Source organism: Orbicella faveolata, unplaced genomic scaffold (genome assembly GCF_042242905.1).
Source record: "Orbicella faveolata isolate gen_17 unplaced genomic scaffold, um_ofav_v1 contig_26, whole genome shotgun sequence".
In the NCBI taxonomy this organism is placed as follows: domain Eukaryota; kingdom Metazoa; phylum Cnidaria; class Anthozoa; order Scleractinia; family Merulinidae; genus Orbicella; species Orbicella faveolata.
Window position 1 is genome coordinate 14202032 of NW_028301554.1, and position 15731 is coordinate 14217762.

The 15731-nt window shown below is 41.0% G+C and overlaps 1 protein-coding gene across 1 annotated transcript in view; it reads right to left on the reverse strand.

Moving 5' to 3' along the window:
* Positions 1 to 15731, reverse strand: part of LOC110058803 (hemicentin-1-like) — a 58756-nt gene that overhangs the window by 32085 nt on the left and 10940 nt on the right. The window contains exons 11-27 of the mRNA XM_020765461.2: positions 15029 to 15352; positions 12221 to 12520; positions 11470 to 11820; positions 10861 to 10988; positions 9959 to 10166; positions 8611 to 8913; positions 8147 to 8494; positions 6200 to 6532; positions 5229 to 5534; positions 4473 to 4784; positions 3832 to 4161; positions 3367 to 3696; positions 2837 to 3166; positions 2304 to 2633; positions 1801 to 2130; positions 927 to 1256; positions 346 to 675 (exon numbers count right to left, since the gene is read on the reverse strand). Of these exons, the coding sequence (XP_020621120.2) occupies positions 346 to 675; positions 927 to 1256; positions 1801 to 2130; positions 2304 to 2633; positions 2837 to 3166; positions 3367 to 3696; positions 3832 to 4161; positions 4473 to 4784; positions 5229 to 5534; positions 6200 to 6532; positions 8147 to 8494; positions 8611 to 8913; positions 9959 to 10166; positions 10861 to 10988; positions 11470 to 11820; positions 12221 to 12520; positions 15029 to 15352 (5223 nt within the window). The remainder of the gene's footprint in view (positions 1 to 345; positions 676 to 926; positions 1257 to 1800; positions 2131 to 2303; positions 2634 to 2836; positions 3167 to 3366; positions 3697 to 3831; positions 4162 to 4472; positions 4785 to 5228; positions 5535 to 6199; positions 6533 to 8146; positions 8495 to 8610; positions 8914 to 9958; positions 10167 to 10860; positions 10989 to 11469; positions 11821 to 12220; positions 12521 to 15028; positions 15353 to 15731) is intronic.

Genomic DNA, 15731 nt, shown 5'->3' on the forward strand with positions numbered 1-15731 from the left:
AGGATTTATTATATGGCTTTCGGGGAAATTTTTCTTGCAAGACAGGCGGGTAGTCCCGAGCGAGCAAGATAGCTTCATCTTGCCCGCTCGGGTAGCCAATCACAGCGCAGGATTTGATTCATCTTGCCCGCTCACGGAGCTGGCCATATAATAAATATAATAAGTAATAATAAATAATCCCGTGAGCGGACAAGAAAGCGCCATCTTGCCCTCTCGAGTAGCCAATCACAGCGCAGGATTTGGCTCATCTTGCCCGCTTACGGAGTTAGCCATATAATAGAGAAAAAAACACATTACAAACAAATTTTAAGTTCATTTTATTTAAGTGATTGTTTTACTACTTACCAATAATCTGTACCGTGGTTGATGCGCTGTCTTCACCAGTAACACTGTCTACAGTGCACGTGTATCGAGCGCTGTCTTCTTCATCAGTTTCACTGATCAACAATGAACCATCATCTTGAACTGTGTACCTGTCATCGTCGGTGACTTCTTGGTTATCTTTTGTCCACGTGACAGTTGGTGTTGGTACACCGCTGGAGGGACACTGAATGGTAATGCTTGTATTGGTAAGTGCTGTTACGTTATCGGCAATGAACAAGGCGATGGGACTTTGGTCTTCAGCTTCTATTGTCTTTGGTGTTCCAGGAATGTTAATAACAGGCTTGGAGGGGTCTATGAAATGAAAGGGTCCTCGTTAATCAAAACGTCGTTGCCTATGGTCACTTGACTCAGATTTTCTTTCCATTGTTAAATTATGTGAATCTTCCAAGAAGAGTTTTCAAAACACTTTCAAAATGGACTGAAAAAAATTCAATTTAGAAAAGTAATACGATTTTAGCACTTACAATTCCGCGTCTGTTCTCAGTCTGTCTGCAAGATCCGCAAACTACAAAGGCTTTTACACAAATTTTCTATACACAAACCTATTATCCTAACAATGGAAGAAGCTTCATCCTTTCCAAATGAGTTTTGAACACTGCAAGTGTACTTTGCACTGTCGCCCAGTTCCACTTGTTCCATAACTAGAGTGTTGTTTTCCGCGAAATTTATCCTTCCTCCATCAACAACTGGCACACCGTCTTTGTTCCAAGTGACAACTGGTGTCGGTACTCCACTCACTGGACACGTGATGGTGATGGTGGTGTTTGAAGCTGCTGTCACATTATCACCAATGTTCATTGTCACTACACTGTCATCACCAAAAGGAATATCACGCCCAGGTTCAGGAACCTCGATCACCGGTTTAACAGGTTCTATTTGGGTAGAAATAAAGTCTCTAGTATTCCGGGTCATTGATGTAAAAAATCAAGCACGAAAGACCGTGTTTGACCACATTTCCAAACACCGAGAAGAGAATTGAAAATACGACGCGCAGGGGAGTATTTTTGAAGAACATCGAGGTGTTTGGAAATGTGGTCAAACACTGTCTTGAGTGTTTGATACATCTTCATCGAAACTACAACTGAGGGGAAAACGGAAAAATAAAATCGTAAAAATCTATGTTAATTAAGATCAGATATCCTTACATCGTCACGGTCATGATTTCCTTTCTTTAAACTTGATGAATTGTTAATGAATTTGAGAATGGTAAATCAACAGTGAATAAAAAGAGTGTGGATCTAACTATTGCCAGCATAATCTGTCTGTCTCGTTACATATTAAGAAACGTCTTAAACTAGATATCTCCTACTTATCGTGGAAATCATGTCTTCATTCTAACAACAAAAGTGTTTAAATTACTTCACGTTACAAGATCTTAAAGATTAACGTTTCGGTGTTTGCAAAACGATGGCTTACTTTTAATTTTCACTGTGCTGGATGCACTGTCTTCACCCGCAACGCTAATGACAGTACATGTGTACTTAGCACTGTCATCTTCTCTTGAACCAGCGATCAACAGTGAACCATCACTCTTAGTAGTGTATCGGCCACCTGTGGGGATGCTCTGGTCATCTTTCTTCCACGTAACCGATGGTGTTGGTACGCCGCTGGTAGGACACTCAATGGTAACTCTTGTATTGGTAAGTGCTGTCACGTTATCACCAATGGCCAAAGTGATGGGATTTCGGTCTTTAGCTTCTATTGTCGTTGGCTTACCAGGTATTTTTATGACAGGCTTGGAGGGTTCTGGAGATGAAAGGGTCGTCTTTAATGAAATGATCATTATCGAGATTTAAGTGACTTTACGTCTACCGTTATTTTCAAGGAAACTCAAAATAGTAAAGACAAGTAATTTAGTATTATTCCCACACAATCCTACCTCTTGCCTAAATCAATCTACTAGTTCTAGGTCTACTTACCTATTATCTTTACAATGGAGGAAGTGTCATCCTTCCCAAACGAATTTTCAACGATGCATGTGTACTTTGCACTGTCTTGTACCTCTGCTTCTTTGATCACCAGGGTGTTGTCATCGGCTATATCAATCTTCTCTCTCAAAAAAACTTGCACTCCATCTTTCTCCCAAGTAACAACTGGTGTTGGTACTCCACTAACTGGACACCTGATAGTGATGGTGGTGTTTGAAGCTGCCGTCACGTTATCACCAATTGTCATAGTTACTGGGCTGCCATCACCCACGGGAATCTCTCGTCCAGTCTCAGGAATCTCGATCTCTGGCTTTAAGGGCTCTATGGGAATGAACATGAAGTCACAAATACTCCGTGTCTATTCAACTACCTAAGTACGATACTGAAGTCTAAGACAACTAGAAATTAAAGGAGATACCAGTTTCTAGTTTTTTGATGGAGTTGTCACAACAGAAGGGTAAACTACATCAAGCTGAACGATAATCTAAACAATTTCAGTTTCATTCTGTGCGTGGATTGCGTACCTACAATTTGTACAGTGCTGGATGCACTATCTTTACCAGCAACGCTAGTGACAGTGCATGTGTACTTAGCGCTGTCGCCTTCTCTTGAGTCAGCAATCAGCAATGAACCATCGTCCTCAACGGTGTGTCGATCACCACTGGGAATCCGTAGGTCGTTTTTTGTCCACGTCACAGTTGGTGTTGGTACACCGCTGGTGTTGCACTGAATGGTAATGATTGTGCGAGTGAGCGCTGTCACGGTTTCGCCAATGTTAAGCGTGGCGGGACTTCTGTCTTGAGCCTCTATAGTACGTGGCTGTTCTGGAATGTCGATCATAGGCTTGGAAAGCTCTGGAAAGCAAATGGTTGACTGATGTCAAGAAGCGTTTTATGACATGGGCGTGACATAAACTATAATCATTTCCCAGTTATTATCGGTTACGGGGAGAAATGGGGTGAGTTAAATACTATTTTCAAAAGGAACTTTTCTACTTTGAAACATTCAGACTTGTTACGTATGCACATGTTTATACACAAGAAGCAACACTCACCTATTATTCTGACCGTGGAAGAGGCTTCATCTTTCCCAAACTCGTTTTGAGTAATACAACTGTACTTGGCACTGTGTTTTATTTCCGCGTCATTAATAACCAGACTGTTGTCATCCGTCATGGAAAACTTGTCTCCTCCAATAATTTGTACACCATCTTTCTGCCAGGTAACAGCTGGTGTTGGTACTCCACTCACTGGACATCTAATGGTGATGGTAGTGTTTGAAGCTGCTGTCACATTATCACCAACGTTCATAGTCACGGCATCCACATCAGTAAGAGGAATATCTTGGCCATATTTGGGAACCTCAATAACAGGTTTTACGGGTTCTGTGTAAATAGAAAAGAACTTAAATGTGCGTCGTATAATTCCCAACAAACGTTCTGCCAGATTTTTAAATCCAGCCGAACCTAAAGGTTACAGTATTGAGCTTTTATTGATTTTCAATGGAAGATTTAACTCACCAACAATCTGCACCGCGCTTGATGCACTGTCTTGGCCATTAATACTGTCGGCATTACACGTGAATCGAGCGCTGTCTTCTACCTTGGCCTCATCTATCACCAATGATCCATCAATTTGAATCGTGTACCTGCCATCATCACGGAGTATTCGTCCATCTTTTGTCCACGTGATTGTAGGTCTTGGTACACCGCTGGTTGGGCACTCAATGGTAACGTTTGTCTTGGTAAGGGCTGTTAGTTCATCGCCAATGTTCAGTGTTAAGGGACTTCGGTTTTGAGCCTCAATGGATTTTGGTACCTCGTGAATGTTAATTCGTGGCTTGGAAGGCTCTGTCAAGTAAAGCGAGCCAGCATGCGGTGATTACTCTTAGTTAGGTATATAATTGTGTTCAACTTTAATTTCCGTTTTGCAAAAGTATGTTTGCAGAAACAAGGTATATTTTGCCATAAAACTACCTTTGAAGTTTTGTGGAAAGTAGATTGAGTTAATTGCATTTATGACGACTAGCGAAAGGAAATGAATATCTCCTCTATACATTTTGTTTGAAACCAGACTTGAAATGCACATAAGTAAAACTGTTTACAGTGATAGAACTTGGGTTGTGGCAGAGATTTAATTTGCGGTGAAAAACATTTCTTACCAAGTATTGTAAAGTAGCTTGATTTAGAATCAGACCCTAAAATGTTGGCAGCAGTACATGAGACAGTTTGTAAATTGACTCGGCTTGGGTTGTCTACAGTTAAGGAGGTCTTGTTGACGTTGTTAACCACTTGCTTTTTATTCTGCAGCCAAGTTATGGTAGGCTCAGGTACGGCGTCCACTTCACATGTGATAGTCACACTCGATCCTGCTACCAAAGTAAGGTTGCTACCAGCATCCAGCTTGATGCCCTTAACCTTGTCATCGACAACAACGCCTTGGCTTTTCGAATTGATGAATGGCTTTCTTCCAGCTTAAACGCAAATAATAGATGTTTAATTAATAGATCTTTATGGCAATTAATGACGGAACTTACAGCCGAAGCAGAAGCAAACGTAAAATCCAGGTTGATGGAGTTTTGCCTAGTTCTTACTTATCGTCTTTCCCTACATGCGGTCATTTTGCTTCAGGTAATGCGACTGTTTGTCCCAGCGACTTAACAAAGAATACATCCTTTTTGGGGAACGTTTTGCTCTGTTTTGCTCAAGGACGTTGCACCATGTTTTTTGTTGAAAGATAGCAAAAAAACAACAACTTGGAAATACCAAAACGGCCTTCCAAACCAGTCTTTCACTGATTGGCGTTGAAACTTGTCGGAGCCAAAACAATTCTACTACCATTTTCTGAGATTGAAGAGAAAAAAACTCTCATTGTTCCAGAACAAAATTTTCTACATGCCTCCAAAACATGTACCTACCTCTAACGGAAAGCAGTGTTGACTGACTAACAAAACCTAAAAAGTTCTCAGCTGTACAGGTGTAGCGTCCTGTATCCTCCCGTGCGATGTTCCTTAGGTGCAGTAGGTTGGTTTGCAAACTGTTCAGTTTAACGCCATCTTTGCTCCAGGACAGTGACGGAGGAGGAACCCCTTCGGCTGTACATTCTATTGTCACGTTGCTCTTATCAAGAATCGTCAACTTTTCCCCAATTGTTATGTTAATTGAGAGGCGTTGAAGAATCTCCTGAGCCTTTGTTGAGAACAAAATTCGTGGCTTCACAGATTCTGTTCAAGGTAATAGCAAATGCTCTATAAACAATTATTGCGAACAAAAGAATGTATTTTACGATGGCACTAAGAAGTGAAATTATGGATAATTCGCAGAGAGAAACAGTATAGAAATGCATCAAAAGAAAAGTAATTTTCAGTCTTTTTGCAGGGTGAAAATGAAATTAAAGGGCAAAATTTGATTACCGAGAGTTATTAGTTAAATTTTCGACGATTTCTCAACTCTCGATTGCCCAGTTTCAGCCCATTTCAGCTAAGTATTTATGGCAAACGAGACCCAGTAATCTGAAAGTAAAACCAGAAAAATCATAATTGTGCACATGGTAAGATAGAAGAACAAGATAAGCAGACCTATATACACATCCTGACAATCCCGTTCATTTCTGGGATAGCATGAAAATCTATTTTAAGAGCCGGTGGAATTATTTAAATGTACAAAAGTGTGGATATTGGCGGAGGGTCTCACCGGCCTACATTTCATTACAATGCATTTTATTACATTAGTAGACCTCTCCCTGACCTCAAGCCAAATCACATCACTTTGATCACATCACATTATTTTTATGGTTGTTTAGCTTTGAAGTTAGTGTTGAGCAGTGGGAGGAAGCAAGTGAGATACCGCGTCATAGAGCTTCTGTAAGTTATTATTTATCGCTGCTTACCGACGAACGTAATGTTCGAGACAACAGCTGCTTGTCCACCCGGGCTAGACGCCGTGCACATGTACTGATCCGAGTCAGAGACGCCAGATGACAGCAGACTTAATCTGCTTTCACTCACAATCAAGCGCTCCGTATCTGATCCCGTGATAGAGGTGAAACCCTTCATCCAGCTCACCCTGGGCTCAGGAAATCCCGTGACATCACAGGTGATAGTGACAGGTGTTCCCGTTAACGTGGTCACGTGACTACCTATCTTTACGCTGACAGGTTGGCGAGTTGGGTCAAACACTTGTACTGAAATGTTTGACGAATCAATATTTGGAAATGTCGGCACTGTTGAAGCGGAATAAGAGGAGAACAAGTTACATATTTGTAAATAACATCAGTCGACACGTGTCACACGTCATACATCACATGCTAACATGTTACGAGCCAGATGTGTCACGCTATTTGCCACATATCATATGTCACAGGCTGCTTGTCACATGTCACACGTCAGACGTCAAACAACACATCTCTTTTACCCAGGGAATGCATTTTCGTTTTTCAGGTATGCTTCATCCTGGTTACTCATTCACATTTCGTTGGATAGATTACCTTGTAGAATTCGCTATTACGTGCTGTAACTTTGAAGTGCAAGATCCTGAGTGAACTTTTTACACTATCAGTATATTGTAAGTAGACAAGAAACACGAGTAATCAAACGGGTCAACTTAACTTTACTCCGCGATACCGGTGTGATGCTCTACCAACTGAGCTATGAAGCCACACATTGGGAGCGAGGTCAATTAATTGAGTTCATATCTTCCCGTGAGGAGTGAAATGATGTGAAGTATATATGAAATAATTCATATGTGAACTGCGGTTGTAGATGAAAGTGAAGAATGATCATCGCAGTAAATTTTCCAATTTAAGGTTACTTCAAACCTTCGCGGGTGTACTCCAGAAAAAAAATCGTACGCGCGCTGTTTTCACGGAAACCCCCACAAACTATATATCAACAGAAAGTTTATAAAATGTAGAATTCGATAAAATTATGTTTTGTTTTGGATTTTGCTTTCCAAAGGCGGCAGAGGCCGTCAACTTCAAAATGACCGACTGACGTTCCAGCGAATTAATCGGGTATCAATTGCGATCGTTCATGCAAAATAACTGTGCAGTGTTTATCACAAAGCCTCAATCTCCAAAAACGTGTCAGCATTTTCTTTTATTTCTATTGGTTATCTTTTTATAGATCTGTCAAGTTCGACTATCGAAAAATTCGCGTAACCTGTTGCGTTAAAGGCCGCCACGAGGAAAGTATTTAAAATAAGGGAATTCGCCGACACGCTTTTGTTCCATATCTATCAGTGAATGCTCTGACCAAATTTCATGGAAAACCGTCAAATCTGCATACCCTATTAATTCATTTAAAGAGAAGGGATTCTCTCAAAAAACGAGTGCGAGTTTTCGTCTTCTAAAGATTTATAAATATATCACGTCTTCACGGAGGAATGTGTCAACTTGAAAAGTCGCGAGCCAAGGAAATAACAGAACCCCTAGCGTTCACAGTATGCAAACTTGAGCTTCGCGGACTTTAATTTTCTTGACCAAAAAAATATCGACCAATGTAACCCCGCGAAGGTTTGAAGTAACCTTAAGCAATTGGAAAGAAGAAGCCTGAAAAAAAATCAGGGCCTCAACGGGATCGCACCGGGCTTCAACGGGATCGCACCGGTATCGCGGAGTTCATGGGTTCGAATCCCGTTGAAGCCCTGATTTTTTTCAGGCTTCTTCTTTCCAATTGCTTAAATTGGAAAATTTACTGCGATGATCATTCTTCACCTTCACTTTTAATTTACTATCCAATTCTTAGACATGACTATGGCAACAAATACATGGATGGACGCGTAGGATTTGGAGCGCCACTTAAGTGATACAAGAATACCTGCATCGCGTTAAACTCACCAATAACAGTTGTATACGACACCTCCACAGTCTGACCAGCAATGTTTGTAGCAACACAAGAATACTCCCCTACGTCATCCTGGGTCATCTCGATGATCTTCAAGTCGCCTGTGTCGTCATTAATTTGAAGAGTATCAGTCACTTGCACAGAAATCCCATCAAAGAGCCACCTTGTGGACGGTGTTGGTACCCCTTCCACTGGGCACCTTAACAGGAGGTTCCTTCCTTCTAGAATGGTCACATTTCCCCCAACAGTGTGTTCGACTGTTCTTCGCTCGCCGACTGACTCTTGATTTTCGCGGGTTGTAATGATACGTGGTCGTGTTGCTTTTTCTGGTGCGATGCGATCTAAAAAGAAACGAGGACTGTGAGAAACCGCCGGATTCCGGAACGTTAACGACAATCATTCCTCGCCCCCCCCCCCCCCCCACCCCCTCCTCCCCGAGAAAAATGTGCTCACTAACCAAGAACAGTCATAGTGGAACTGGTCGTAAAGGAGCCTCCAAGATTGCTTGCCACGCACGAATAGACCCCGGTGGCATTCGTACCGCTTGCATACACAACATGAGAAGTCTCGTTAACGTTCAGATCAAGGTCGTCTTTCCACCAAGACACTTCGGGTCTGGGAAGACCTTCTGCCACACACACGAACGTAATGTTGTTTCCGATCACTGTTGTTATGTTGGTGCCAATTGTTGCTCTGTAATTCGTTGCAGATAGCACTGATACTGACGATTCGCCTGTTATGATTGTTGGTAGAATTGGTTCTGATGAAAAAAAAAGAGCATCAAACATCAATATACAGTGTGGCATAATTCGCATGGAGGGGAGCTATAGGCAAGACCATTACTACGATTATCAGTTGAGTAAGGCGCGACGGAAGTTTGGTGACGGAGGTTGAACGTTAAAATCGTATTGCTGTCATGAACAACTGGCTTCTTGGCCTTTGACGTCATAGCAGCAAATCGCGCGAAATTGTAGGCGACGCGCGGCTGTCACCACCGGAAACGATGAAGGTTGCCCATGACAACACTTTGATATTAAGGCCAAAACTTCGTCCCGAAAGCTCCTTCGTGATTTAGGCAATTTACTGAGCCATTTTTCGAACTTCTTAAATTCCCGTACAACGATAAGACCCTTTTCTTTTCATGCAGCTGTTACAGGTAGCCGTCAGCATTCTTAAAGAGTCTTTGGATTTTCAAACCTTGGAAGATCTTAAAAACCAGTGGGAATAACCGGGACAATATTGCCGATCAGTCACTAGTTGGGTAATCAAATTTGTCCAACTAAAAATTCAAAACGTAAAGTTTGCCCCGGGGGGTAACTGGGGCATGTTTAGGTTTCGAATTGACCGGCATGTTAGCGTCAATGACGTAATCATTTTCTTTCTAAATGAACCACTCAATAATGTAATGTATTTTACAGTTCGTGTCTCAATTAAGTAAAGTAGCTATGTCGGGTAATGTCGCACTACGACGGGCAAAACGACATAAAGAAAGATTAGTTTTTTCCCTTAGCCTTTAATGTTTATGTCGTCATGTTTCTGTTATGCTGTGTTAATCACACTAGTGGCATAAAACTGATATCAACATGGGGATTTTTTTCTGCGTTTGCGTGACCTTACCGTTATGCCGTTAGTGTAAGATAGGAAAACACCAAAGAGATAATCATAAACCATAAAGGAACAAGTATGGAACAAGGATGGAGAAGATTAACATGGATTACAAACGACGAACTTGAAAAATTTAGGCTAAACATTTAAACATGCGCAAAAGGCGGCGTAGTTCCTTTAAACGAAAGTAATTGGCTTACCTATAAAAGTGATATCAGAAAAAGCAGAGTCTCTTCCAAGGAGGTTCCTTGCAGTACAGGCATAACGCCCCGAGTCAGAAATACCACTTTGTTCACTAAGAACCAAATTCGTGCCGTTTACGCTGTGTTTAGCATAAATAGGCCCTCCATTCTTGGTCCACGTGACCTTCGCCACGGGTATGGCTTCCACTTCACACACTATCGTCACCTTTAAATACATACATACATACGTGATTTATTTGATAAAGCAGGTTACAGATCAATTGGCAAGACGTTAAGTCCTGATGTGGACCTGCACTATCTAAGATAATAAATTACAATAAGATCCTACATAATACATGATCCAAAATTTATTTACAATAGCTGAATCATTGCATTGCCATGGTTACGTATTTAAACAATAGAAACGAGACCATCTATCACCGTAGTTAATTGTTGGTTACGATTGCTTTGCATGGATCATGCGCGACTGAAAGACTTGTGAATGACGCCAAATTTTTACAGGGGCGGATCCAGGATTTTTCTTAGCAGGGGGTACACCATTAAGGAATGGCGTAACTAGTGAGGTAAACAAATTTTAAAAGCGAATACGAAGAAGGCTTCATCTCAGGGGAGGGGGGGTGCGCACCCCCTGCACCCTCCCCCCCTAGCACCGCCCCTGATTTACGAGTTTGTGTGGACATGGGCACATTGCTTATCTTCGGCCTTCGTTACTGCGTCTCAATTAACAATTCAACGACGAGGTTTTGAGCCTAAAACTGGCCTACGTTATTACTAAGGCATGAAACTTGCAATAGACAATCATTACCGAAATGAAAACACAGTAACTTTTAACCTTTTTGTAACAGACCAGAGTAATACTAAAAAGAAGATAGAAGAACGACCTTTCAAGCTCATCATACCTTTGTTCTCGTAAACATTCGCGCAGTATCACCGAGAATAACCTTGACAGGATCTCTAGTTTCAAGCGACTCTTGAACGCCAACAGAGCCAGTAAGCCAAGTGGATAGCACTTTGGGCGCAACACGCTCTGGAATAAAAGGTGTCTAATGTCACTAATGCAAATAAGAGAGGATTAAATTGCTCAATAACGTAAAAGCGACTGACCACAGTCAAAGATGTATCACTGAAAATATACAATACCCACCGACACCGTGTTTTTGACAACGTGTTTAAAAACACGGCGTTAATTTCATACACGCTTAGCCGTGTATAATTATTCAAACTAAAAGCGAAAAAGTAATTATTTTGTTTTTACAGGTAAACCATGACTTGCGTAATGTGGTTTTAGCATTGAATTGAAACTCAAGTGCGTGGTCATTCGAATGAAAGCTATCGAGAAGTCGATCCTCACACGAAGTCTTCAAATGAAACCTTACTATGACCCTTTAAGTGATAGCTATAACCTATTTTGCACCATCACAACTTTCATTTTATTGCGTGAACATTTCACTGGAAAATTAACTGCATTCGTCATTTAGTGTAAAGGTGTCGTAGACTTCACGACGCACCTTTAAATGTCACGTATGAGAAGGCCGTGTCAGATCCCCCGCCATTATAAGCTGTGCAGCCATAGACTTCGTCTTCCTGAGGCGGCTGGGATCCTCGGATGAGTAGTGTGGTGCTTGTGCCGTTGTACGGAACAATGAAAAATCCTTGACGCTCAAAACTGGCTGTCAAAGGTGAGTTCCTTTTGACCCAGTTAACACTGGGAGTCGGGAATCCCGTGACGCGGCAGATGAGATCAATTTTAGCCCCTTGGATTACTTCTAAACGGGTTCCAATTTCCACCGCCAGATACAAGTCCTCCTCATAGGATTCGATCACTTTGGTACTCGATTGGATCACAGGTGGAATGGAAGCTACAAGAAAAAACAAGAGACGATCAACTTATTTCGCTTCGGAACACCCTTCACCCTCACCTATTCTCTTCAAACCAAATGGCATATAATGATTGTGAAACAACCAGGTCCTGACAATAATACACAAAAATCATCAACCACAGCAAATTTCCACCATCTCGCAGTTTGAACTGATATTTGTAAGCGCTGCTTTTCAGCCAAGAATGAAGGCAAGACGGCAAGTAGGCAGTAAATAAAGAAAAACGACAGTAAGAAAGCCGTGGTGCAAAAGCGACATTTTTATCTTATGCGCAGTAGTTCTCGTGTAAACAGTTATGATCATCTGTCATCGCAGCCTTTCCTAGTGCAGCACAACTGAATACGGGATAGTTTTGACACTGTGTTTACCTACATAACTTACATTTTACAGTCAGTTGGGTTGTTTTTCGTGCCTCTCCTGCAATGTTGGTCGCGACACAAGAATAATTTCCAGAACTTTCCTCCTTCAAAATGCCAAGCTTTAGTCTTCCACCTGCACCAACTTTCTTGTCTCCTCGCAGCCAATTGATTTTTGGTGTAGGCAGCCCTTGCACAGGGCAAGTCAACTCCAAATCGATACCATCTCTACACAGTATGTTACCTCCGACCACTTCTGACAGTCTAACGAGGAGTTCTACCTTCATATCCCTTCCAGTCTTCGTAATTCTGGGCTTTATTGGCTCTGCATAGATTGAATTGAATATTTTGTTAGCAAAAGCTTTTTTACAATAAGTGCAGAAATTCTCGCGCGCTCATTAGCTAATTGTCAATAAGCGGAGAGAGACATAAATGTAAAGCTAAGTTATGTGATGTTGACGCAACGAGCGAGGGGGGACAATTTGACAATTTGTTAGTCTAAAAAATCCAGCTACTTTGACATTGTTATGACGAAATTCATGACGAATAACATGACAGACGCATGAAAAACGGGCATTAATTTGTTAAGTTGCAAGGCTTAAACTTCAGGAACTTGCCCTGAGGTATTGAAAAACGAGCTTTTTCGTTTCATTCTTTTCTTTTCTGAAAAAATTCAGCTGATCATGTTACACAGAAAGTTTTAGTTTTCCGGCAACTAAACAAGAGGGCCTCGCGATAGGAAACGTGCCTTTTTAGTGCAGAGTGCACTATTGGGATGGTTATGGGGGTTGCCTGCCGCTAAGGAACTAAGGCGCTATGGCGCTATGGCGCTGTGGCGGTATGGCGCTAAGGTGTAAACTTTAATGTTTGTTTAATTAATTAATTTCAATTAATTAATTAGTCTAGAGGCAAGGAAGTAGTGGGAGTAGGGTGGGAAAGGTACATGTGTACTCTACGTAAAACACATTCCATCGCCGTCGCTTAACTTTGAACATCGCAAAGCGATATATTTGTTTCAGGTAACCCCTTGCTCTCCTTGTGGTACCATTCTCCTTAGAACAAAACTAATTTGTCCTAAACGCATGCGTAGATTAGTTAGGGTTCGTGGCTTCTATATTAGGTGAAGGATACATTGCATACGGAATCACGCACAAATGTTGAGTGGTTTTCCTTATGGTAGAGCTCAACATGTAAGACGCATACGTTCTAGCATTGTTAGTGTTATACACTATCTTTACACGCAGTATTTTATATATCGTGTCATGTGACCAAGGACGGCAGTTATTTTTCAGGTAGGGCCAATTGTCCCTTTTTATTGCAAAAGTGAAACGTTACTGTGGCTGCGTAGCTTTTAGAATTACAAACAGGTCGGTTCAACAAATATCATCTGCTGTTTTCAATCTACAATAGTGTGCTTGTCAGGGTTCAAATTTATTGCTTCTCCTTAGCGACTTGTTTATTTCTTGCCTTAATTGTGTCTGTAAGAGAGACCAAAAAGTTCTTAAGTTAGTGGCGTTAATACTCCGCAAATTGTAAATTTGTAACAAAAGAAACCTGGAAAATGCTCAAATATTGCTGCAGACGCCGTGGCACCTAATGAAAGTTCAAATTAATTTAATCAGTCTTTGAGGAGACTCATTCATATCGGCCAAGTAGCGCTGTTTATCTTCAATACTTTTCGTTGAAAAGCTTCTCAGCCATCAATATCGTTGTGTGTTAATTTTGAATTGTTTTATTGTTAACAACAAAGGTGGCAACAGAAAAAGAAAGTGGTATTTCGTGACTATCTGATAATTAAATTAGTTCTTGTTCATCGGTAAAAATTTGCATTTTTAGTAAAACATCGTCTCTGTTCCGTTTCTTCATCACTACATCAGATATTTAACTTTCTTTCATTTATCTCCAAAAAACAAGGACATCTTCCGTATGTTTTGGAGAAAACAGGGGTTTCATATTACATGGCTTTGCGAGGAAAACAAAAGTATCAAGTTACAAAGTTGGCGTGAAGAGCTAAATTGTCACGTTTGCTGCTTCAGCGTATTGTTGAATTTAAAATGAACGAAAATCAACTTAAAGCACCAGTAGTAATTAATTTGTGCGTAATGTTTGGACCTTGAATGAAAATACAACCTTGAAACATACACACTGCAAAGGGGAAAAGCCGTAGCAGACTACCAAGGTAGACACAAACCGGAAGTGAACCGAGCAGGGGTGAGTACTTATGGGACTACCGTATCAGAGCTATCAATTGCGCTCTGCACTATCTGAGATTGTCTCACTAGTTTGTCTAGTCTTTACTTGGTGATGCCAGAAAACGTTTTACGTTTTGTTCAAACAGAATTCAAAGACCGTGGGTAGATGTTCAAGGAGCACTAAAAAATACACTCAATGCGGCATAAACTATCAGCTCGTTTAGAAAATGAAACAAAACTAACCCCCTCCAAAAATAAAATTAATGAATGAAAAAAACCTCCATCAGGCGAAAGCTTATTCATGCTTGTTTCTCAACTTTCCTTGCATTTTTGGAAGAAAAGAAAGAAGTGCGTTTTTCATCTAGTCGCGTCTCCAAAATCTGGCTTGCTATTCTTTACAGTGGTAACGATGCACCGACGTTATAACTTTCCGTGTGCTCGGGGTCGCTTGTGATTGGCTAATGAGGATCGAAATACTTCGGTGTTTTTCGTTAATCTTCTTCGGCGTTTTTCCGAAAAGTTACCGAAATAACAGCTCACTCTTTTGACCGTTAGCGTTGGAATAACCAGTTCATAATTTTAAACTGAGCTGCGTTCTTGTACGAGTCTTTTAGTTAACAGTACAATAAATTCAAACTAACCTACTATGTCCAACGTAGTAGAATACGTTTGCCGCCCTAGAGTATTGTTCGCAGCACAAGTAAAGGAACCCCTGTCATCCAGCTCTATGGGATAAATAATGAGAGTTGTGTTGACAATAGAGAACCTTCCAGACGACGTAATCTGTTTGTTTCGTCTCAGCCAACTGATCGAGGGCTCAGGGATTCCAGATGCACTGCACGTGATCTCCAGGCGACCACCTGGTAGCATTGTGACACGTGTTCCAATTACGACAGAGACTGGGTTCAAGTTTTGTATATGTTTCACGGACGATGTCGATATTTCTATTTCCGGTAATGTAGCGTCTGCAAAACAAAAGTAAAAAGTTGTTTTTAAGTTACTGGGAACACGTGAAAGAATACAAATCGATCTATCACTGAAAATATAAGTCATAAAGTCTATCACAGAAATGAATTGGCCATAAAAACTTGCCAAAAGTTTATTTATCTTGTACTAGCCCTTTGCCGCACATTTAGAGGCTGAAATAAGGGCACAGAAATTAATCGCATCTCCTTGTATTGACACCTGCCAAATTTTGCGCCTGTTTCTCAACTTTAGCTGGAACAATACGAGTAACAGAACCGTCTTAACTCAATCTGGTTACATAATGTTATTTATATGACACTTTGAACTCTAGCTTCCCATTGAAAATCATAAAAAAAATTCTTTTCAGACTTCAAAAGT